The sequence below is a fragment of the Bos grunniens genome, chromosome 23, assembly GCF_055505025.1.
Source record: "Bos grunniens cultivar Pamir isolate PY7600 chromosome 23, Bosgru_T2T1.0, whole genome shotgun sequence".
NCBI classification, from domain to species: Eukaryota; Metazoa; Chordata; class Mammalia; order Artiodactyla; family Bovidae; genus Bos; species Bos grunniens.
The window spans coordinates 40,338,717-40,363,221 of record NC_141187.1 but is presented as its reverse complement, the minus strand read 5'-3'; the positions used below and the strand labels follow the sequence as shown (position 1 = coordinate 40,363,221).

General features: G+C 38.7%; 1 protein-coding gene across 16 annotated transcripts in view; it reads left to right on the top strand.

Annotated features, from left to right (window-relative positions):
* LOC147347678 (uncharacterized) overlaps window positions 1-24,505 on the top strand; it is a 302,519-nt gene that overhangs the window by 41,438 nt on the left and 236,576 nt on the right. For 6 of the 16 annotated variants that reach the window (XR_015152453.1, XR_015152454.1, XM_086370111.1 and 3 more), the window contains exons 2-3: window positions 20,801-20,904; window positions 22,752-22,830. Coding sequence is in view for 4 of the 16 variants with exons in the window: in XM_086370111.1 (XP_086226237.1) it covers window positions 20,801-20,904; window positions 22,752-22,830 (183 nt within the window). In the remaining 12 variants the exon portion in view is untranslated. Of the gene's footprint in view, window positions 1-17,758; window positions 17,846-20,800; window positions 20,905-22,517; window positions 22,638-22,748; window positions 22,831-24,505 lie in introns of those variants that run through there. The other 10 variants (XR_015152457.1, XR_015152455.1, XR_015152462.1 and 7 more) reach the window with 6 other exon arrangements.

Genomic DNA, 24,505 nt, shown 5'->3' with positions numbered 1-24,505 from the left:
TGACTGAGCAACTGAACTGAACTGATAGTTCCTGATTGACTTTTGAATTTTTCAGTTTTGGACTACTTTAAAGAATGCTATGGTGAACATTATAAATACATATTTTGGTACAAATGTGGATGCACTTGTGTTGAGTATATTCCCAAAGAGTGCAGTTGTTGGGTTGTAGGAACATTTGCCTTTATAAATATTACCACTTTTCCCAACTGGTTATACCAATTTTTATTTCAAGCTGCCATCCATATATGAGTGTCCCTTGATCCAGATCTTGATAGCACTTGGTATTAGTATCTTCAATCTTAGCTAATTAATGAGCATATAATTATATTCATTGTGGTTTTAGGTTCCAGTTCATGATGAATAATGAGATTGGCCACATTTTCACATGCTTTTTGGCAATTTGGATATCTTTTCTGTGAAGTGCCTGTTCAAACATTCTGAGCATTTGAAAACTTGGTTGCTGGCTTGATTTATTGTAGGAGTTTTTAATGTATTCTGTATTTCATTCCTTTGTCAGTTCTATGTGGGGCAAGTGTTTTTTACTCTGTGGCCTTCTTATAAAGGGATCTTTGGATAAACTTCCCCTGGAGAAGGAGTCGGCAACCCACTTCAGTATTCTCGCCTGGGAAATCCCACAGACAGAGGAGCCTGGAGAGCTACAGTCCATGGGGTCACAAAGAGTCAGACATGACTGACTGAGTGATAGCAATAGCATTGATAAACTTCACCTTTAAATTTTAATGAAGTCCAGTTTGTTAAGGTTTTTCATTTTGGTTTGTGTTTTAAAAAAATGTCTGTGTAGAAGATGTTATTTTTGATAATGTTTATTATTTTACCTTTCCCTTTTTTGATCTGTGGGCCATCTAGAATTAACTTGTATGCAGGGAGTGGGGTACGAGTAAACCTTTATGTTTTCCTATGTAGACATCTGGTGGGCCCAGTACCATTTATTGAAAGTACCATTTTTTCCCTTACTGTGGTACAGTGATGTGCTGTGCTGAGTTGCTCAGTCATGTCCAACTCTTTGATACCCCATGGACTGTAGCCCTCTAGGCTCCTCTCTCCATGGGGATTCTCCAGGCAAGAATACTGGAGTAATTTGCCATGCCTTCCTCCAGGGGATCTTCCCGACCCTGGAATTGAACCAGGGTCTCCTGCATTGCAGGTGGATTCTTTTTTTTTTTTTTAAACTTTACATAATTGTATTAGTTTTGCCAAATATCAAAATGAATCCGCCACAGGTATACATGTGTTCCCCATCCTGAACCCTCCTCCCTCCTCCCTCCCCATACCATCCCTCTGGGTCGTCCCAGTGCACTAGCCCCAAGCATCCAGTATCGTGCATCGAACCTGGACTGGCAACTCATTTCTTACATGATATTTTACATGTTTCAATGTCATTCTCCCTAGCAATCAGAATCCAACAACACATTAAAAAGATCATACACCATGATCAAGTGGGCTTTATGCCAGGGATGCAAGGATTCTTCAATATCCGCAAATCAATCAATGTAATACACCACATTAACAAATTGAAAAATAAAAACCATATGATTATCTCAATAGATGCAGAGAAAGCCTTTGACAAAATTCAACATCCATTTATGATAAAAACTCTCCAGAAAGCAGGAATAGAAGGAACATACCTCAACATAATAAAAGCTATATATGACAAACCCACAGCAAACATTATCCTCAATGGTGAAAAATTGAAAGCATTTCCTCTAAAGTCAGGAACAAGACAAGGGTGCCCACTTTCACCATTACTATTCAACATAGTTTTGGAAGTTTTGGCCACAGCAATCAGAGCAGAAAAAGAAATAAAAGGAATCCAAATTGGAAAAGAAGAAGTAAAACTCTCACTATTTGCAGATGACATGATCCTCTACATAGAAAACCCTAAAGATTCCACCAGAAAATTACTAGAAATAATCAATGACTATAGTAAAGTTGCAGGATATAAAATCAACACACAGAAATCCCTTGCATTCCTATACACTAATAATGAGAAAACAGAGAAATTAAGGAAACAATTCCATTCACCATTGCAACGGAAAGAATAAAATACTTAGGAATATATCTACCTAAAGAAACTAAAGACCTATATATAGAAAACTATAAAACACTGGTGAAAGAAATCAAAGAGGACACTAATAGATGGAGAAATATACCATGTTCATGGATTGGAAAAATCAATATAGTGAAAATGAGTATACTACCCAAAGCAATTTATAGATTCAACGCAATCCCTATCAAGCTACCAACAGTATTCTTCACAGAGCTAGAACAAATAATTTCACAATTTGTATGGAAATACAAAAAACCTTGAATAGCCAAAGCTATCTTGAGAAAGAAGAATGGAACTGGAGGAATCAACCTACCTGACTTCAGGCTCTACTACAAAGCCACAGTTATCAAGACAGTATGGTATTGGCACAAAGACAGAAATATAGATCAATGGAACAAAATAGAAAGCCCAGAGATAAATCCACGCACATATGGACACCTTATCTTTGACAAAGGAGGCAAGAATATACAATGGATTAAAGACAATCTCTTTAACAAGTGGTGCTGGGAAATCTGGTCAACCACTTGTAAAAGAATGAAACTAGACCACTTTCTAACACCATACACAAAAATAAACTCAAAATGGATTAAAGATCTAAACATAAGACCAGAAACTATAAAACTCCTAGAGGAGAACATGGGCAAAACACTCTCTGACATACATCACAGCAGGATCCTCTATCACCCACCTCCCAGAATATTGGAAATAAAATAAAAAATAAACAAATGGGACCTAATTAACCTTAAAAGCTTCTGCACATCAAAGGAAACTATTAGCAAGGTGAAAAGACAGCCTTCAGAATGGGAGAAAATAATAGCAAATGAAGCAACTGACAAACAACTAATCTCAAAAATATACGAGCAACTCCTACAGCTCAACTGCAGGTGGATTCTTTACCAACTGAGCTAGCAGGGAAGACCAGTGATATAGTGATATCTTTTTATAAATCAAGTGATATTGTGTGTGTGCATTTTTTTCTAGAATCTACACTTTTCTATTGGTCTGCTTAGCTATTCTTCTGATAATACCACAGTGCCTGAATTTTAGAATAGGCCTACCAAATTTCACAAAACTTCATGGATTTGGATTTGGATGGCTTTGAATTATAGTTCAATTTAGGAGGAATGGTTATTTTTGAAATCTTGAGGCTTTGAACCTTCCAATGTATGAATACAGTGCACTTCATTTGTTTTGGTGTTCTTTAGTTTCTCTCAATAAGGTTTTGTGGCAAGAACTCAGAGTTCTTATCATATGATCTCCAAGATCTCTTCTACCCACCTTATTTTCTGCCACTTCTCACTATCCCTGTATTTTCCCCACTTCTTTGAACTTCCTAAAATGCCTAGAATATAAAAGGCAAATTCTTAGCTCCTTGTTTTTGAATGTGATTTTTATCCTGCTTCTCAAAAATTTCCTTCTCTTCTATGCCCTGCAATTTTCTTGAAACAGTTGAAAACAAAGCTTAGCTTTTATTATCTTTGTTAAATCTGTCCTTCTTAAGTAAAGTCCATTGCCCTCAACGTGTTAGTAATGCATTTCATATCACTATGTGCCACCAGTTCCTAGCACAATTCTCAGCTGAACAGGAGTTCAACTATAATTTACTGACCGATTGAGTGTGTCACCATTAGCTAATGCTAGTCATTTCAAGTACCTGGACGCACTAACCCAGAGAACTCCATATGCCTTCAGGTTTCATAGTCTCAAGGCTACCTGGTACCCAAAACAACTTAAGAGAATAGATAACAAGTATACCTTAAAACCCACCTTTCAAGAAAAAAAGAAAAAAAAAATATATATATATATAAAACAAACTCCTCTTGCTGTGTCTCTAAGCCTCTTATAGTTTAGGTTAGCAACACTCAGTGTGCTTCCCAAACTGCACATCAGAATCACGTGTGGGGATCTATCAAGCCCCCTCACCCCAGTTCTGAATCCAGACCTTCTGAATTGGACAAAAGGGATCTGAGAGTTTGCATGTCTGACAAATGCTTACAATGATACTAATAGGCATTAACTTTTGAGGCTCATGGACCTAAAATGTGACCTTTTGGTAATTCTTTCAAATGACAGACATTGATCTTCAAGCAGAGCTATCCTCTGGGAATTGTGGCCTTAGAACCTCTTCCTGACTTCCACTCCCTCTGAGAGGATGTACAGTAATCGGGAGCTAAGCTTCTAGAATTAGAGCAGTCTAAGGGATTTAGCAGAGAAGGCAATGGCACCCCACTCCAGTACTCTTGCCTGGGAAATCCCATGGACGGAGGAGCCTGGTAGGCTACAGTCCTTGGGGTCGCTAAGAGTCAGACACGACTGAGCAACTTCACTTTCATTTTTCACTTTGATGCATTGGAGAAGGAAATGACAACCCACTCCAGTGTTCTTGCCTGGAGAATCCCAGGGACAGAGGAACCTGGTGGGCTTCCGTCTATGGGGTCACACAGAGTCAGACACGACTGAAGCGACTCAGCAGCAGCAGCAGCAGCAGCAGCAGCAGCAAGGGATTTAGCAGGAGACGGTTTCAGTTGAAACAGCCTACACAGGGACCTGTCTGAGATCAGAATAAGGGGAGCATGAAGGAAACCATGTCTCTACTATTATTGTGAAATCCACCCCACTGGATGCCATCCAGTGCCAAAGGGTATTTGGTTCTTCAGTTCTTACTCATCCTGCTTTAATCACTATGTTTCCACCTGTGGTGGCAATGGACATGGTCCAGAAATTGGCACTGACAGTTGTATTTATAACGCAGAAGACCAAGAGCAATCTCTGAGGGTCACGCGGGCTATCTGTGGTGGCCCATGTAAAAGCAGAGGAAGCAGTGTGTGAATTTCTTCTATCCAGGGCATAGTGGCCATCTGGATTGTGCGGCCATTCTATCCTGAGGCATGGACACTTTTGTCCTGTATTTTTTTAAAAAAATCTACAATAAGAAAACCCATTTTTTTTTTTTGCCCTCTTCCCACTTCTACAATGTAAGCCACTCTATTCTGCCCCAGAGCTCTGTAAATAGAAAGACCCCTGTTGTTTGACATGTCCAATGAGTTAATGGCAGAGAAGATCATTCTGTGACACTAAAAGCCTGATCTGCAGGAAAATGGTGAGAACTCAGCTGACTCATATGTAAACAAAGTCAGAAAAAAGTAAAACCCCTCCATACCCTGAGTAGAATATAAACCGTAGGACTATTTCAGCCTTACTTAATTTTGATGCAGGTGCTGTTCTATTTCTTCATTATAAATATCTCCCCACACTCTTTTTAGCTTTCTGAAGTTTGGATGCTCATAGATGGTTGTATGACAGTGAGGAGGGATAAAACTGCTGAGTTTGGAACCACAGGGTTGTTGAAATTATCGGGAGAACGTAGTCCCTGGGACATATGCTGAGACAGTAAGGGCTGATCCACTTCCAGATGGAGCTCTCACACCGAAACTGCAGAAGGACCATGAATTTGATTTCACAACTAACAAAGCCTCTTTTCCAATCCAGCTGCCTAAGGAACCTGTTCCAAAACAGATTTACAAGAGGGCCAACAAAGACCATGGAATTAAAATGTTTCTAGGCAAAGACCATGTAGGAAAACACATAATGATTCCTTATACTAAAGACTATGCTAATTGTTAATAAGTCAAATTAGTCAATAACACTCAAGTGATACTTCCATTGCTTGCTGAAGAAATATACTGAGAAAAACAAAGATGGTTCTACTTTAGAGACTGGTAATCTTTATGTGCCAAGAAAAGAGTTATCTTCTCTGAAATTCTGGGCATGATTGAGCTTTAGAAAAACAATAGCATAAGTAATATAGACCCCATACTTCCCCATAATTTTAAAAGTATTCCCCTGAGGTTGGAAGACACTAAAAATGTGGTGAGAATGAAGGTTATAAAGTTCACCTGAAGCCAACTGCGTGTTTCAAAAGCTCCCTAAAATGTCAGATATCAGTAAGGATGAGAGACCTGGATGCTCATGAAATCATGAATTGCCCAAGGCCAATTCCAAGACAGCATTTGCTCACAGGGGATGATATTAATATTTGCTCACAGTAGACTCTTCTCAAAATATTGTGGAAGCAAATTTATCAGACACACTAGAGCAATTCTCTGATTAGTGACAATATTCATCTTAGTAAAGATGTGATAGAATTTGAAATTAATTTGTTAATTCCATATGTGAAACAAAGATGAGTCAAATATGAGTCAGCTGCAATGAGTTGGACTATAAAACTGTAATGGATCATTTGATGCTAATGTACATCATAGTCGTTACTTACTGGCACAATGAAGGCAGTGGTTCTCAACTCTGGTGGCACATGCTGGGGAACTTGAAAACTACTGGTCTCCCCTACCTCCACCCACATTCTTATTTAATAGGTCTGGAGTGTGCTTTGGACAGGGCCTCCCAGGCGGCTAAGCAGTAGAGAATCTGCCAGCCAATGTAGGAGATGTGGGTTTGATCCCTGGGTGAGGAAGGTTCCTCTGGAGTAGGAAATGGAAATGGAAGATTCCTCTGGAGTAGGAAATACTCACTCCAGTATTCATGTCTGGAAAATCCAGTGGACAGAAGAGCCTGGTGGCCTACAGTCTATGGGACTGCAAAGAGTCGGATGTGACTGAATACGCATGAATATGCCTTGGACATCAGCATCGTTTTTAAAGCTCCCCAGGTGATTCCAATGAACTACTGAGGCTGAGAACCACTAACCCATGGATGTAGGTCATTATTTCTGACCCTATCCCAGACTAATTAAGGTAGAAGAGGGGCACTACTGGCTATAGAGATTTCTTAAACATTGCCTAAGTCATTCTATTTTTGCAACCAGAATTGAGAACTACTGGTAGAGGGTTAAGGCAAGTTAAATTCATTTTAGTAGTCTTCTAATTTAAAAACCACATGGTTAATTGACCTAAATGCAGGCTTTTGTGCTTTTCAAAAATCTATTCTCTTATATCATACATGAAAGTGAAAGTTGCTCAGTCGTATCCAACTCTGCAACCCCATGGACTATACAGTTCATGAAATTCTCCAGGCCGGAATACTGGAGTGGGTAACTTTCCCCTTCTCCAGGGGAACTTCCCATCCCAGGGATCGAACCCATGTCTCCCACACTGCACGCGACTCTTTACCAGCTGAGCCACAAGGGAAGGCCATATCATACATATATACACATAAATATATATAAAGATATACATATCTTTACTATGGATTAGAACATAGAGGATATAAAACAAAAATGCATGGTCTTGTCTTTAAGAAGTGATGAAGATGTTGGATTAAACTTAAAAGTTTCCTTCAGAATTGCAACACCAAAAAAATATTAGCAGAAAAGACACCTAATTTTTTTCTTTTTTCTTTTTAACTTTTTATTTTATATTGGCATATAGCTGGCAAAGATTGAAGGCAAAAGGAAAAGGGAGTGGCAGAGGACAAGATGGTTAGATAGCATCACTGATTCAATGTAAAGAATTTGAGCAAATGCTAGGAGATAGTGAAGGGCAGGGGAGCCTGGCATACTGCAGTCCCTGGGGTCACAGGGAGTCTGACGTGTCTTAGCAACTGAACAAACAAAAAAAAGAGCCAATTAACAACATTGTGATAGTTTCAGGTAAACAGCAAAGGGACTCAACCATATATATACATGTATCCATTCTCCCCTAAACTTCCCTCCCATCCAGGCTGCTACATAACATTGAGCAGAGTTCCCTGTGATGTGTGGCAGGTCCCTGTTGGCCATCCATTTTAAATAAAGCAGTGCATACATGTCGATCTCAAATGGAGTTTTTATTTTTTTCTGATTTGTGAAGCTGGGAAAGACGATTCTCATCTCAGGTCTGTGAGTAGAAAATCTCTTTCCTCCAGGAGATACTGTGATTCAGCCCTTCAGTCCCTGATGTATTTGAGAAATGCTGATATGCTAGATAGATTTTTTCCTTTCCAAAGGAGTTGGTTATGAAACATCTAAAGCTGAAGCATGAGACAAAAGAGAGAGTTAATTTATAATTGTTCTGTTAAAGCATCTTGTGCAAATCTTGGCAGATTGGTGACTCCATTTGCAAATCTCAAAATTTGAAAGTCAGCAACTCTTAGGTGCTTATGGAATCATTATGCCCAAGGCTTGTGTCAGTGCATCTGCAAATTCCAAGTATATTTTGAATAAATGAAAGAATGAATAAAAAACCTTTTACTTATAATATGTGGATCATATACATCATAGGCACTTTTATAATCTTTTCCCCATATAATATTGATAACATTTCTGTGATTCAGAAATTTATTATACATGCTTCTAAAATGAGAAAACAGAAGCCCATTGAAGTTGAGGAACTTCCTCAAAATTACACAACGGCAAGGTATCAGAAATTGGTTTGAGTTTGCCATTCAGTCCTTAAAGGGCCAGTTTTCATCAATATCTCTAAAGTTTTCCAGCAGACAGACAGAAAGGCCATATTGATTCTCTCCACATACACAACAGATGGGAATGGCCTTCTATATCTTTATTCAATTCATTGTTAAGGCACAATATGGTTGTTCGTTAGCATACACTGAAGGGACTGTGACCTTCTGCTAATGCCAATCCTTTTACTATTCCAGTTTCTGTTGGATCTTCCTAAAATGAATCACCAAAAACCTTTGCCTTCGTAGGTACAGGATGGAAAATAAGACAGATTTCTACTTTGGTAATTTAGTGCCTACCAGGATCAATTTTCATTGGGACGATCAGGTGGCATTGTTAAACACTATATCATAGAAAAAGTCAACTTTTAAAAAATTCTTTACTAGTATCTCCCAAAAGCAGTGCTCAGAAATAAGTTAAGCATGGCATCAGGTAAGTGAATGGTATTGTGTCAACCCTCGAAGCAAGTGTTGAATTTGATATCCTCAGTATATAGCAACATGCCTTACATGCATCAGGCAGTTGACAAATATCTGTGGCAATGATAATGATGGAGATTTGAAGGCTTATAATATTACCTGCTTATATCACTTCTGTTTCCCTTATCCTGTTTTTTATTTTAATCTCAGATATATGTATGTGCACAGAGATGTGACATTACGGAGAAGAAAAAAAATTCTTATTGATAACTCTCGCCTTGGAGAGACAACCTCATTGTTCATTGAAGGAGTTTATATTCAATGGCTTTAAAAGGAATCTCTGAGTAAAGGATAAATGTGATTGAGGATAGCTGTGCATTTCTAGAAAGTGTCTCCTCTGATCTCTACCCAATTCCTATCATGTTAGTTTCCTGTTGCTGCTCCAGCAAATTACCACAAGCAGTGGTGTCAATGGCACACGTTTATTATCCTGCAGTCTGTGGGTCAGAAGGCCAGTGTGGTCTCACTGGATTAAATTCAAGGTGTTGACAGAGTTGTAGTCTTTTCTGGAGGCTTCAGGGCAAAAATCTGTTTTCCCTGCGTTTTCCAGCTTCTATGAAATCTCTGCAGTCCTTGGCTAGTGGCCCCTTCCTATATCCTCACAGACAGCAAAATCATATCTGCCTGACCCATCTTCTATTCTCATATTTCTCTCTGCACAGCCAACAGAGGTTGGACCTAGATAATTGGATATTAGGTTTGACCTACCTAGATAATTCAGGATAATCTCTCCCTCTCAGGATCCTTAATCACAACACCAAAGACTCTTTTGCCATGTGAGCCACAGGTTTCAGAATGTGGCCATGTATGTGTGTTTGGGGAAGGGGGGGCATTATTCTGCCTACCACACCCACTCCCACTCCCTATCTTGTGCTCTCTAGCCTTTTCTTTCTTTAAAAATCTTTTAAAATTTGCTGTGATGCTATGGCAAAGACTAGACATTTGCTGTAGCCAAAAGTGGCATTATGGGTAAAATGAATTCTGAAACTCCTAAGTGCCTTTTGGTCATTTAGTGTTGGGGGACTGTGGAAAGTTTGATGAGTGCAAGTCTCAAAGATAGAGTGGTTGTAATTACCAAACAGGGAGGAGTAAAGATTTCAAGAGAAAGTAGATGACCAAAGTACTTCTGAGCAATGGGTCATAAGGCCCTGGTAAGGGGAATAAGCAAGATTAAAATCTTCCCTGATCCATTCTCTAAAGGACTCTGCCCCTAATTCTGAGTCTCTACAGGGAGAACAGTTCATCCCTCTTGTGATGGTAGAATGTTATCCCAGTGTGATCCTCAACTCTTCAGATACTTGACAAGACTTCTCTCCAAAAAACTAGAGGGAATTTGGAAAAGATTTGGAGTAAACAGAAACCAAATCTCTCCATTCTCTTTCAAGTTAATCTTTCAAAACCGTATCCGTAAAATTATAAGGACCCACTTGTGCTCTGAAGTGTTTGCCAGCAGTACAGACCTGTCTTCTGAGAGAAAGAGGAGAAATAGAATTAAATGAACTTGCAGTAAGTCCCTACTATGTGTTAGATGCTCCACTTTTAATTTTCTGTATTTGTTATGAGTTAAATATATGTTATGAGTTAAATAAATAAATATGAGTAAACCTCTCTGTTTCTAGGGACTGAATCTTAGATTGATAACATTATTTGAGAAGCAGCAGTAAGAGATTTGAATTTAATTTCTTTGTCTCCAGAGACCTGTTCTTTCCCCGACCTGACTAGACAGGTATTAGCTGAAGATTTGTAATACAGATCGAAGTTAAAAGGTAAAGCAACAATGAATAGTTACTGTTTTTGTTAAAAATTTTTAGAACAATATTTAGATATAGTCTTATGGACTCTGCTGCAGAGGGAGAGGGTGGGAAGATTTGGGAGAATGGGATTGAAACATGTATAATATCATGTATGAAACGAGTTGCCAGTCCAGGTTCAATGCATTATACTGGATGCTTGGGGCTAGTGCACTGGGACGACCCAGAGGGATGGTATGGGGAGGAGGGTTCAGGATGGGGAACACATGTATACCTGTGGTGGATTCATTTTGATATTTGGCAAAACTAATACAATTTGTAAAGTTTAAAAATAAAATAAAAAAATCTAATAAATTGTAGCCATTAGTATTTATAATATTGATGAAAATTACAATGAAGTCCATTCTTCCTACTCATTAGAAAAGCAGCCGGAGGCTATATGTATCAATCTATTTTTCTCAGCTTATCCAACTCTTACATAAAGGGCTGTGAATTATTCCTGAAGGAGGCTTAAAGTAAAAAGGACATGATTTTGAACTCATGGCCTCTATGGTATAGCAAGGGATCATACAATTAAATAAATAGCTAAAGTGAAAGGAAAAATGTGATAAATGTTATAAGGGGATTGGTACAAAGTTCTATGAAAATATTTCACCAAGGCACTCAGGATAGGTTTCATTTAGTACTTGTTTTAGTATTCATCTAGTATTCATTTCAATAGTATTTGCTTGATCATAGGTTATGGCATAGTTTCAAGATTTGGCAAAAATAACAATAAAGGAGATGGAAATAGTCTAGAGCAGAGGCTAGCGGAGACAGATATAGATGGCTGATTAATGAGATCTCCTAGTGTTCCCATTGCCCATATGCCAGAGTGACTCATCATGGTTAGTGAAGCTCAAGAGAGAAAACTTCAGATCTCAGTAATCTTTCTGAGTCTAGTTAGTCAGTTTCCTAAAATAAGATCATTTTGCGTAGGTAAAGTGTATATAGTAGATGGATTTTTAAAAAGACTCTAAGTTTCCATTGCTTTTTGTATTCAAACCCTTCACAATATGACTTGCATCTCCTCCCATCAAGAGGCAGCGTATGTTTCTGTAACCCTTGAATATGGGCTGACCCTATAACTTGTGTTGGCCAAAAGAGTGCAGCCGCTGTCTGTGCCAGACCGAAAAGCCTTAAATAATTCCATTTGCTTTCTTGGAAAACTGCCACCACCATGAGACCAAATGCAGACCACGTGGAATAAAACTGAACCAATCTAGTTATCCCAGTTGAGGTCTAAGATACGTGAAAGAATTCAGCTGAGAGCAAAAATGAAGACTTTGAGACCTGAAGTTGAGCACAAGTCAATAAGTGAGCCACAACAAGCCCACTCAGATCAGCAGAACTGATTGAACAGTTGGTAGATCCCCGAGGGAAAAAAATATAAATGGTTGTTATCTAAAGCCACAAACATTGGGGGATGGTTTGTTATAGAGGAGTAGGTAACTGATGCAACGTATATGATATTCGATGTTTTAATCCTGAACAGATGGTATGAATGATAGAGGATAACCTCTGCTTTTCTAAGTACAAATAGATGTCAGCCTGAAAAAACATACAATCTATTGACTTCTTTTTCCATTTGACAAAGATGGAGGTATAAACCATCCCCATTTTATAACCCCAAACTTTGGAGTAAAGGATACTGTCTCCTATGTAAAGGTAAGATTTTCCCTCTTATAAGCAAAGAAATTTTAGAGAGATCACTACCCACATAAGTCTCTTTGGAAAGATATGTCAAACTTCTGCCTCCAGCCGTGATGGATTAACAGATTTATCCTCACATCATAAAAATCTAGAAAATGAGAACAAAACTAGAAAGATGAACAAACTATATGAAGCAACTCTTTCAGACATTAGACACAATATAAATCAGGGTGGTATCCTGAGAGAAGAAAACAAACAAGGTGAGCACTAGGATCATCCCAGAAATCATAGCTTATAGCGAAAAGCCTGAAGTCACTTTCCAGACAGTAATACAGGAAGGTCATCTTAACCTAGATCTAGAGTAAAGGAAATCAACTACCTGGAATATTTGTTGAAAGGACTGATTCTGAAGCCAAAGCTTAAATACTTTGGCCACTTTTCTGATGTGAAGAGCCAACTCATTGGAAAAGGCCCTGATGCTGGGAAAGATTGAAGACTAAAGAAGAAGGCAGCAGAGGATGAAATGGTTAGATAGCATCACCAACTCAACAGACACGAGTTTGAGCAAACTCCAAGAGGTAGTGAAGAACAGGGAAGCTGGGGTGCTGCGGTCCATGGGGTCACAAGGGGTCAGACATGACTTAGAGACTGAACAACAACAGAGAGATTGAGAGAAGAGTGGAGGAGAGACAAGAGAAGGAAAGGAAAGGTTAATAACTATTGTGGACTTGTCTTTCAAGAGATTACGTGGTTAGAAGGAAGAGAAAGAAAGATTTGAGAAGAGCTAGCTAGGAATGAAATATAGCAGAATATACTTCCCTGTTTCTCTGCATCAACTGGGTGCCTGACAGTCACATCCTCTTCTGACACTACCTGGAGTTAGCGTCAGCACCCCCAGGTTTAAAGGATCAGTTTCACAAGACTGCCCTACTCTGCTGCTAAGTCACTTCAGTCATGTCCGACTGTGTGTGACCCCATAGACGGCAGCCCACCAGGCTCCCCCGTCCCTGGGATTCTCCAGGCAAGAACACTGGAGTGGGTTGCCATTTCCTTCTCCAATGCATGAAAGTGAAAAGTGAGAGTGAAGTTGCTCAGTTGGATCCGACTCTTAGCGACCACATGGACTGCAGCCTACTAGGCTCCCCCATCCATGGGATTTTCCAGGCAAAAGTACTGGAGTGGGTTGCCATTGCCTTCTCCAAGACTGCCCTAGTTAATGCAATTCTGTTCAACTTGGCTACAAATTCAGGGGTCCCCCTACCCTTTCAGATAATTCAGTAAAATGCCTCACAGAATGCATGAAAATTACTTTTGCCAGATTATCACAAGGAATTCAACTCAGGAGCAGCTAAATGGAAGAAATGTATATGGCAAGGTATGGTGGGTTTGGTGGGGAGCTTCCATACCCTCTCTGGGGACACCACCATCCCACTTCTACATGTTCACCAGTACACAAGCTCTTTGTATCTCATTATTCAAGAGATTTTATAACCCAATCTCCAGCCCCGCTCCACTTTCCTCCCCTCTCCAGAGTCTAGGGTGGGTTGGGGCTGAGAGTTCCTACCTTCTAATGACATGTTTGGCTTTTCTGATGATCAGACCTATCCTGAGACTATCTACGAAACCCACACTGAGTCACCACACTAGCAAAGATTCAAGTGTGTTCCAGAGGGCCTCCTTTTGAACAATGAAAGACACTCTGAATACTCAGTGTTTTGGAGGCTCTATGCCAGGAACATGGGTCAAACACCAAATATATATATATATATGTATATATATATAATTGTACCACAGTATCTATTAGCTGAGGAATAGAAACCAACGAAGAGAAAGAGATGTATGATGGAATAGGAGCAATTAAAATTGTGTGGTCTCCATGGAGATAGAAATTTGATAGAGCAGGACTAAAGTGGCAATGTTGATTTTGAAAAGAGGAAAGAGATACAGATTTGATGAACATAGAAGAGAAAGAGATCTAACTGGATTCAGATTATCCACCCATCTTATCTCTCTATCTATCTGTCTACACACTTATACAAACATCACTCATACTTGAAGTGTGACGACAAGGAAATTGAAGGAAAGGTTTGAGAGAACAGGAAGACAGTAAGTCAAATCAGCTTCTTGCTGTGCAGCGTTAGGTGTCTGACAACACTGGAAGCCATAAATTTGTAGGGTCCTTATTTTATAATATTATACAAATTCCCCCAGCAACCTGATGACACAGAAGTAAGAACAGAGAAGTTGAATGTTGACTACTGGTTTATTGGGAATTTTATTTTGGACTCACTGTAGTGCCGATGTAAGGTGAAGTTTTCATATGATTTTTATGTTTGAAACTTGTCAAGTATTGATTGGGATTCTGAAAATTGCAAAGCAAGGTTATACATTCAGAAGATTTAGTAGGAGCTTCTAGATTAAAAGGAGTATTAACTGATGGGGGCTTTTGGGGAGCCAGAGTAGGACAAAACGTTCTTGAATTGGAAGAACACTTTCCAAGGTTGGGCTTCCCTGACAGCTCAGTTGGTAAAGAATCTGCCTGCAGTGCAGGAGACCCTGGGTCAAGAGGATCCATTGAAGAAGGGATAGGCTACTCACTCCAGTATTCTTGGGCTTCTCTTGTGGCTCATCTGGCAAAGAATCCTCTGTAAATCTGCTGTAAATCTGCAATGCAGGAGACCTGGGTTCAGTCCCTGAGCTGGGAAGATCCCCTGGAGAAGAGAAAGGCTACCCACTCCAGTATTCTGGCCTGGAGAATTCCATGAACTGTATAGTCCATGGGGTGGCAAAGAGTACGACACGACTGAGCGACTTTCCCTTTCACTTTCCAAGGTAGATGTCCCACAGGGAAACTGAGCTGGAGAAGGGCTTTAAACATGTTTAAGGACGGAAGGGCTTTGAAGAGCAGGTTCAGAACTAAGTTTATGTGAAAGAAAGGAATTATGGCAGATAATGGACTGTCAGAAACTTATAAACATTTCCTTCCTTATCTTTGCAGATGTCTATCCCCGTTTCGTGTCGTCAGCGCTACCTCTTCTCTTCCTTCTCACTCAGCAACTGGGTCAGTGAAGGAGGCAGGGATGGGAGTGAGGGGAGGGATTGTCATATTTTCTTTTGACCTTAGAGCTCAAAGTAAACAAGTGGAACAGAGAGGAAATGGGCTGGAGTGGATGTGTAAAGAAGTGGGCAGGGTGAGAATCTGAGGATGAGGTCTCTGTCCTAAAAGAAATGAGTCTTGGGAGGATGCACTGGAGTAGCAAATGGCAATCCACTCCAGGATTCTTGCCTGTGACAAGGCAAGAATGGACAGAGTGGGATACAGTCCTTGGGGGGATACAGTCCTTGGGGTCGCAAAGAGTCGGACATGACCGAGCATGCACGTGCTCACACTTGATGGTGATGGCAGCAATTTGTGATCCAGGCCTTCCCAAATCAGAAATTCCTTATGCTGGTTGTGTGTATGTGTATTCCAGACTGATTATACATTCATTTTATTTACTCCCACCATAAAAATTTATTTAGAACATTAAAATTTTAGTGTTAATGCTTTCAAGACTTAGATTTGCTGAGTGGTGTTGGGGTTCTGGTTACCATTTGAGCTACAACATTTTTTCACTGATGTAATCTATGGTCACTTTCTCTATTTTGATCTGTCATTTAATACTCACTTGAAGAGGGAAAAAAAGTATATGCATGTGTGTGTGTGCGTATGTGTAAATACTGAGTGAAGCCAGTTTTGCAAGGCTATGATCTGAATTGTTTGGTTTTCATTTGAATAGTGTTTTGTATGAGATGTACTACTGAAGAGAACAGGGCCCTCAGGGTCATATTTTCTTAAAACGTACACTCCTATCATGTGCTTTTGGGTTTGAAAAAAACCATACACGTTTTGTGTATGAGAATAAAGAATAGTTAGAGTGAAATGTATCTTATTCCTGAAGGACTTTTCACAGATATGAACTACTTATTTTCTACAATTCAAGTTGGCTGCTTTTAAACTCTATGAAATAATAATAGAGTTTTATGCCTTTCTACAACCTAATATAATAATGGTCTGAAATAGGACAAAAATTCCCATGAAGTGTTAAATGATTCAAAGTCACTTTATGAACTGAGGTTCTTACTGCAATTTTAAAAATGTAATATGAATGTGTAAATAAACAAGAGGCAGACTTTGGCATATCCTCATTTATCCTGCTGCTCTGATGATTATAAGCCCTAGAAGCTGATTATGGAGGAAGACCTGTAAATTGAAGAAGTTGTCTTTTACCATATTGTGCTAATGTCTCTCTACCTAGTCATTTGGTGAAATAATTTAGCAAAATGCATCCAAGGTAAATAGATTTATCTTCAAACCTCATGTTCTTTTCCATCTTAACTGAGCATAAAATTATATCTTTAAAGATCTGCAAGTAAGAAAGGATTGATGCCTCTTGAACAATGCAGTGTGACATATGGTTTTAAATGCAATGATTTTATGTGCAGCACACAGCATCTGCAAATTTGAGCTAGTGCTCCTACGAAAACAAGAGGGGATTTATGCCCAAAAACTAAAGGTGAAGCAGAAAAAAAATATCTATTTAGCTCCTATGTGTAGAACACTGAAAACTGTATATGAATGGAAAACAATATTTATGCATCTATAATTTTTTAAAAACATTTTAAAAAATGTTTTAATTTTATTTTATTTTATTTAAACATGAACAGTAACAGGGACCTTAAATGCAGATTCCTACAGGGCCAGGCAGGTAATATATACTAGAAAAGTAGGCCCAGGGAGGATTAAGTGAATCTGAGAGGGCTGCCCTGTTTAAAGCAGGCAAGTGCTTCACAAAATCCAGTAGGCAGTTGCCTTGGTCTGCTGCTGGCCTAGTGTGGCCAGATGTTCCAAATTTTCAAGAAATGTCCCACAATCTGATTTTGTGTGAAAGCTCACAATCATACTGGCAACAGGTTTTTTTTTTTTAAACAAACAAATAAACATGATTTGTTTTCTAGTTCTAGGCCAGATTTAGTATGTGTGGCGGCTGCTGACCTGTTCCTCTGATATCTCATGCATTGGATAAAAGAATAGATTGTCAGAAAGCATAAAGTAAAGGAGGAAGGAGAAAGAAACAGAGGGCAAAGTGGAGAGAGGAAAATAAAATTTCCAAAACATACATAAAGATTAGATCTTAGTCTCCATAAAGAAGAATACCTAAATGACTAATTCAATGAAGAGGAAGTGTAGTAAAAAACACATATGACTGATTAGACTCTGGAAACTTTGCTTTCTGATGAGATGTATGCCTGGTAAAGACTGAAAGCCTTGGGAAGACTAGGGAATTGATTTTGTGTATCGTGTGAGATAAGGATCAAGATTTATTTCTTTCAGTATGGCTGTAATATTGACCTGGAACCATGTGTTGAAAAGACCATCCTTTCCACGACGCTCAACTGTGTCAGCTGTATTGTAAATCAAGTAGGTATAGATATAGATTTTTTTATCTGTCCATCATCTGTTTCTGGAGTCCATATTATATTTCATTCTTTATTTGAGTATTGTGACAGTACCACGCTGTCATAGTATCATATACTGTTATACCAAATATAATAAATCAAACTTGGTACTGTAAGCCTTTTTACTTTAGTAGGATTTGTTTTTCCTAAAATGTCTTGGCTACAGTTGGCTTTGTATATTAACATATAAATTTTAAATCGTCCTGTGAATTTCAAAGGTTTGGTTTCCTTAAGCCTGTTTCATGTGGCCCACTGCAGATACTGGACTCTCCTGGAGTGCTCTGAAATGCAGACTCCTGGGCCATGACCGAATCAGTCATGATTATTATGGTACTGCTGAATCAGCCAGGGTCGTAGAATCTCCATTTTACATAAATACTGTTAAGTGACTATGCACAATGAAGTTTAAGGACCAAGACTGCTCGTTTGGATTCGTTTCTAGCTGTTACCTGTGAGCTTACACATCCTGATTCAGGAACACCTCTTTTATAAAAAGCTGATACCATTTCTTATCAGGCAGAGCAGTTACTAATACCAAGGACAGTTAAGCAGGAAGGTGGTAGAACAATTACTTTGTAAATAAAGATACAAGACACACATGTATTCTTCTTGGAAATGTCTATCCATCCCTCCATCCCCTTCACTTTTTCTGTACAACTTCAACTTCAAGCCTTTTGGGTTCTGTTGAAATACTTTTGACGTTTATGCTTGGACCCTTGGAAAGTTTCCTGTCTTTACACTGTTAAGCATTTTATTGATTGATTTTGGCCTTTGTACTTTCTCCAGACATATTTTTTTTTCTGCAGCTTTCTCACTCTTCAGAGTATTTCAGGTCTAAATGTTGACCAAATAATTCTGTCCACTATAATTCATAAAATATTTCCTCTTGGGTCAGGGAAGTAAGAGGTTTTATTGCAGCTCAGTTCCAAAAGTAGTAGACAGAGCCTGGATGTTTAAACAGGGCCTGAAGCAAGATTTTGCCAACCTTTCAGAGGCTGCATAACAAATATTCTTTATTTGCTTCTTCAGGTGTTGGAGTTAGCTATAGCTTCCTGAAGGTCATCTCTTAGCCTTCACTCCCTGCTACCCACACCAACCTTTATGAGTCCCCTGTGAAAATAAAAATCATCCTCGGAGGGATCATACTAAGCTATAATCAGTTAATACCTTACTTTTCAATTAACACTCTAGCAGGGATTATGGGAAAGTCAGCTGAGGACAGGAACAAGGGCGCAAGTTGGCACTTGGAACACCTGGTTAGAATAAAATGAGAGAAACAAAGAAAAAAGGGAAGTAATTTTTGTAATTTTCCTTAAAATTAATAAGTGGTTATGGCACTTTGGATCATTTGGGCTACTCAATTTGCTAGCCTAGGGTTAAAGGTACATTGTTTTGAAGATTTGATTTTTAAAAGGAATCAGTGTTTCCCTAGGAGACCTTTGTCCTAAAGGCCAAGGAAAGCCACACGGATCATTTACTTTCTTACCTCTTGTTATGTGGTATTATTATGCCCCTACCAGTGTATGATCATAGTCTAGAGAAAGAGGGAAAAAAACCCATATGTTATCTTTTATTTGCCCTGGGTTTATTGCCAGTACATCTCAGAGTAAGGGGTGCTTAGGTCAACAATATTTGTTTGGGGACTGATATTATAGAGAATTGCCAGGAAGGAAAACACTGAGCAAATTATACTGCATTTTGAGCCTGACTTTAATACAAAAACATTGTAATTTTTTATTTTGCATCTCCTTTCCAAAAAAACAAAGTGAGTTTGTTTCCCTAATTTCAAAGTGATGTGTGTGGTCATATTGTATAAACCATCCTTACAACTTCCGCACTGAATACTTTTTTTCCATTTACTTATATTTTAATGTAACATTTGGTGCCAAAGTATATATGACATATATGCATGTATCATGTACCTGTATCCATACACAAGTTATAAAGTATGATAACATAATGAACAACTGTGAACCCGTTTATACAATCCAAGAGTTCAAACATGGTCACAAAACTTGCTTCTGTTTATCTTCCCCCACCTTTCCATGGTTTTCCTTTTATCTTCCACAAGAGGTAACCAGTACCTTGAATCTTATATATCATTGTCTAGCCTGTTTTTGTAGTTTAAGCATATGATTGTAGGTATGCCTAAATATTGGATGCTTTAGTTTTCCTTGTTTTTGAACATTACATTAAATATATCACTTTGGACATCTTATGAGATTTACTCTCTTCTCCCCATGTATCACATCACTAAAGTTCACTGTCTATAGCTATAGTTCAGTCATGTATATTTCACTGAATAACTAATTCGTAACTGATTGATTTATTCTCTTGTCAAAAGGGAAGTATTACTTCTAGTTTGTGGTGGTTATTTTGAATATATTCTGTATCTCCTGGTAGACATATGTGCAGGAGTTTCTCTTGTGTATATATGTAGGGCTGGGTTCCTTGATGGTGGTACCATTGACATTGGGACCAGATGATTGATTCTTTACCATATGGAGCTGCTGTGTGCAGTCTAGATGTTTAGCAGCATCCCCGGCTTCCGCCCACTAGATGCCAGTAGTGTCTTTCAGTTGTGACAACTGACAATGTCTCCAGACTACCAAATACTCTCTAGGGATCAAAATCACTGACCTAGACATACAGCTGTTGGGTGGAGATCAGGTGTGTGAATATTCATCTTTACAAATCACCACATTGTTGTCCAAAGTAATTGTAACAATCTAGAACTCCCAAACTTTTTTGTTGATTCACTTCCTCTCCAACACTTGGTATTATCTGATCTTCTAATGTGCGACGACTTAATAGGTGTGAAATTGTGTCTTCTTATGTTTGTAATTTTTTTTTCTTGATTGTTATCTAGATTAAGAACCTTATTATATGTTTGTTGTCCACATGTTTTTTCTTCTAGGTGCCTGTGTTTGGGCCTTTGCCTAGCTTTCTGTTGGATTTTCTGGCTTATCGATTTGTCGAAAATTATTTATGTGTTCTGGATACAAATCCTTTGTTTATTAAGTGAGTTGTAATGATCTCTCCTAATTTGCTGTTTTCTATTCTCTTTATGATTCCTTTTGATGAACATAATTTCTTAATTTTAATTTAATTGAACTTATCTTTTTTATTTGTGGTTTGCCTTTTTTTGCCCCAAGATTGAAATGAATTAGCTCATGTTTTCATTGAAGACTCGCACATAAAATAGGGTAGTTTTCTGCCTGACTTTCTTTCTATTGAATTATTTTCTCTGGGGGAATCAATTACTGTATCTTGAGGACACTTAGCTGGCCTGAGAGAAGGCTCACAGGAGGGAACTCAGGCCTCCAATGACCAATACCATCATGCCAGCCGATCAGTGAGTCTGTTTGGAAGTGCCTCCTCACCCCAGTCAAGCTTTCAGATGACCATGACCTTACGAGAGCCCTGACCCAGGACCCAAGTTCCAGATCCTCAGATTCCTGATCCTCAGAAGCTGGGGAGATAGTAAATGTTTAATGTCATTTTAAGCTAAGTTTTAGGATAGTGTGTTACACAGCGGTAGATAACTAGTACAGCTGGCCTCCTTGTTTGCTAATAATCTTTGATTATGAACATATTACTTGATTTATTTGGTGAGATTCTGTGGCTTCAAAACGGATAAGGCTTTCTTTCAGAGTAGGTATGCTTTCTGCATGTGGCTTTGGTTTGCTCATAGATGGAAACTTCTATTTATCTTGAAAGCCATCAGCCAGATGCAGAATCTTAGGCTCAGCTTCTATACCATACTAAAGACTGTGTCCTGTGTAGTAAGTTCTAGTAGCAGGAAGCCTTCAGAACACCTTATCAGCCACAGTGCTAAAGCAAATAGCCAAAAAGATTTTACAAAGGCTTTCTCACCTAGAGGATTGGAGCAGACTGCTTCTTTACACTTCAGGGATGCTCAATATCATTTTATCAAGGGCTAGGTGGCTCCAGAGGATTAGCTTGAAAGACTTCTTTTAAGCCACCATTGACCTGTTGATAGAAATAATCAGGTTGAGTTTGAACACGCCATCAAACATGGGGGTCCATAAGTTGACATTGTTCTTCAGCCTTCCCAAATGATATAGGCTAAATTATTTCACTTTCTAAATGCCAAAAATTCAGGGTGCTCAAGAAGTGTAGTTTTACCAAGGCAAGATTTCTAGAAACCTCGATGACCCTGGGAATCTGATGCGGGTGAGGGTTACCTCTGGCCATGCTCTCCTGCTTCTCTGGTCCTCAGTTTCTAAGCCTATAAAATGGAAATGGTTTGAGATGACTGTTAAGATCTTTTCTAGCTCCCATGTGTTTGAAAACATCTATGAATAATGTTATGGCAGAAGAAAATGATATATAAAATAGACCCCTCTTAACACCAAGCTGCTGAGAAAGCCGAGAAATAGTAAGATTTATTCTCTAATTCCAAGTAACCAAATTCACATTTCACATTTCATTACTCTCAACCATTAAAGACCCTTTCACTAGCAGTAAAAAGGTCTCAGACATGGTAGTACTTTTGAAACGGCTATTAGTAAGCATGTTAGCAGGAAGGAGTTTAAACCTGTCAGAGAATAGGAATGAGACAATGGGACTCTTCAGGATGAGACAAGGAGAAGAAAGGTGGCATTGAGAGAAGTGAGTAAACAGCAAGTCACACTTTGCTAAATCACAGTCTCGTTCAGGGGCCAGCTCTGGCTTCAGAAAGGGCTCTTTGCCAACTGAAAAATGGGTTCTGTATGTCTGTGTGTGTTCATGTATGTATGTATGTGCAGATGTATTTACAAGTACAAAAGATGAGCTGACAGTTTTGAGGTGGCCCTGTTGTGGGCCTTCTTCAGTAATGATTTTCTTTTATCCTTTCTAAGCAGAGCGCTTGCTGCAAGATGAAGATGATGAAGCAACTGGAATTGGAGTCTGCCAAGAGAAGCTTTGTTTTTACTCGCTTGGGTAAGTCATTCTGTGGCTTCAGCCCCTGATTATCCTCCCAGCTGAACCAGGAGCCTTGCTTTGAGTGCGTTGCTCCAGGTACTCTCATACCTCCATGTGGGAGTGGATGGCAAACTGGAGGATAACTGCCCAGAGCTCATGTGCGTGATTGCCTTTGGCACGTCGGTCACATAGTGGATGCGTTCGCGATGACTTATTCAATTAAATGTGCCTTCATGTATCTAATACAACCCGCAAATTCCCTTAATTTTGCCACTTCCCACATCAAAACCAGAAAGCTGAAGAAGGAAGAGTGTAAGGAAGGTTTCGTATTAAGGATTCTGGTGACAAGAACCTGGTGATTTTTCAGTCAATCAGAACTTTTTTTTTTCCCCTTGGGAGGAAATAGAAAGTAGGTGGATAATTATTTAGTTGAGCTTAAAATGTTTCTTCTGCATGAGTTCCAGAGAAAATGAAGATGCTTTTGTTATCAGCAAGGTACTGAAAGGAGGGCCTAAGGTTTCGGGTAGGTGGGGGAATTTTAGAGGGGGTGGAGATGAGCGGGATGTTTTCAATTACGGTATTAAGGGAAGAGGAAAATGAGGGAAAGAGAAGGTGAAGAAGTGGCTTTTTAAAACAAAACTTTCAGAACTGTGTGGAAAGAAGGCTAAAACTTACTGAAGAAAATCAAGTTTAAAGTTGCCATTAAAGGTGTGACTTTAAAATGTTCCATAATGATGACAGATTTGATTTGTTCTTCATGTGAAATATCACATAGCCTAACACCATAAAAATAGTCTTTGATCAAATGAAAGATTTTCAAGAAGCAGAGGAAAAAATTCCAATATATAGTTAGACTTACATACATCGCATTAGGTATTTCCTTGATGGCCAGAAAGAGGATTCAGGTTTCTCTTTCTAGGAAAACCCTGAATTCACTGGGGAAGATGCTAGGGTACAGATATTTGAGGAGAGAGAATTTTAAGTAACGTATTTGTTGAGGTAAATTATCTATCTCTCACATGAGGAGGCATGTGTCATGTTATGATGACATATGTTTCCCCTGAGTGTCTTTTTTAATATTAATGTTAGTGCACAGAATTATGAAATGTTAACACCAGAGCAAAGCAGCCCATCTGGTCTTACAGGTTGATTGACTTGCTCAATTTCTGAGTACCTGTCTGTACTTAAACTTTTTGAGTTCTCAGTCCATTTGTAAATTGATGAAGATGAGATTGGATGAAGTCTTAGGTTTTTCCTCAACATATAACTCTGACTCTTATCTAGCGTATTTAATTTAGTGTAAGATATACATTTTTTCGCACCTTAATAGCTCTAATATCGAAGTGTATCTTAAAGATAGATATTTCCTAAACATTGTGTCATAATCAGCAGGTTTTACTTTTCTTTTTTGAAGGTATGTAAAATAATGGTGCATGTAGCAATTAATGTCATGTTAGATTTGATGAAATATGTATAATTGAGGTATAAGCCCTGAACCTTCCAAACTCAGCTAATGTCATCATCCAGCCATTCCAAAACTTACTTAGTTCATATTATTGGGCATTTTTAAGAGGCATATGGAATTTTGATCCCAGAATAGCATTTAGCTAATAGATGTTTCACAAAGAAATTCTTCCTTTCTTTTCTTCATATACCTATTCTAGAATAATCTATTTCTCTTTATATGAAACTA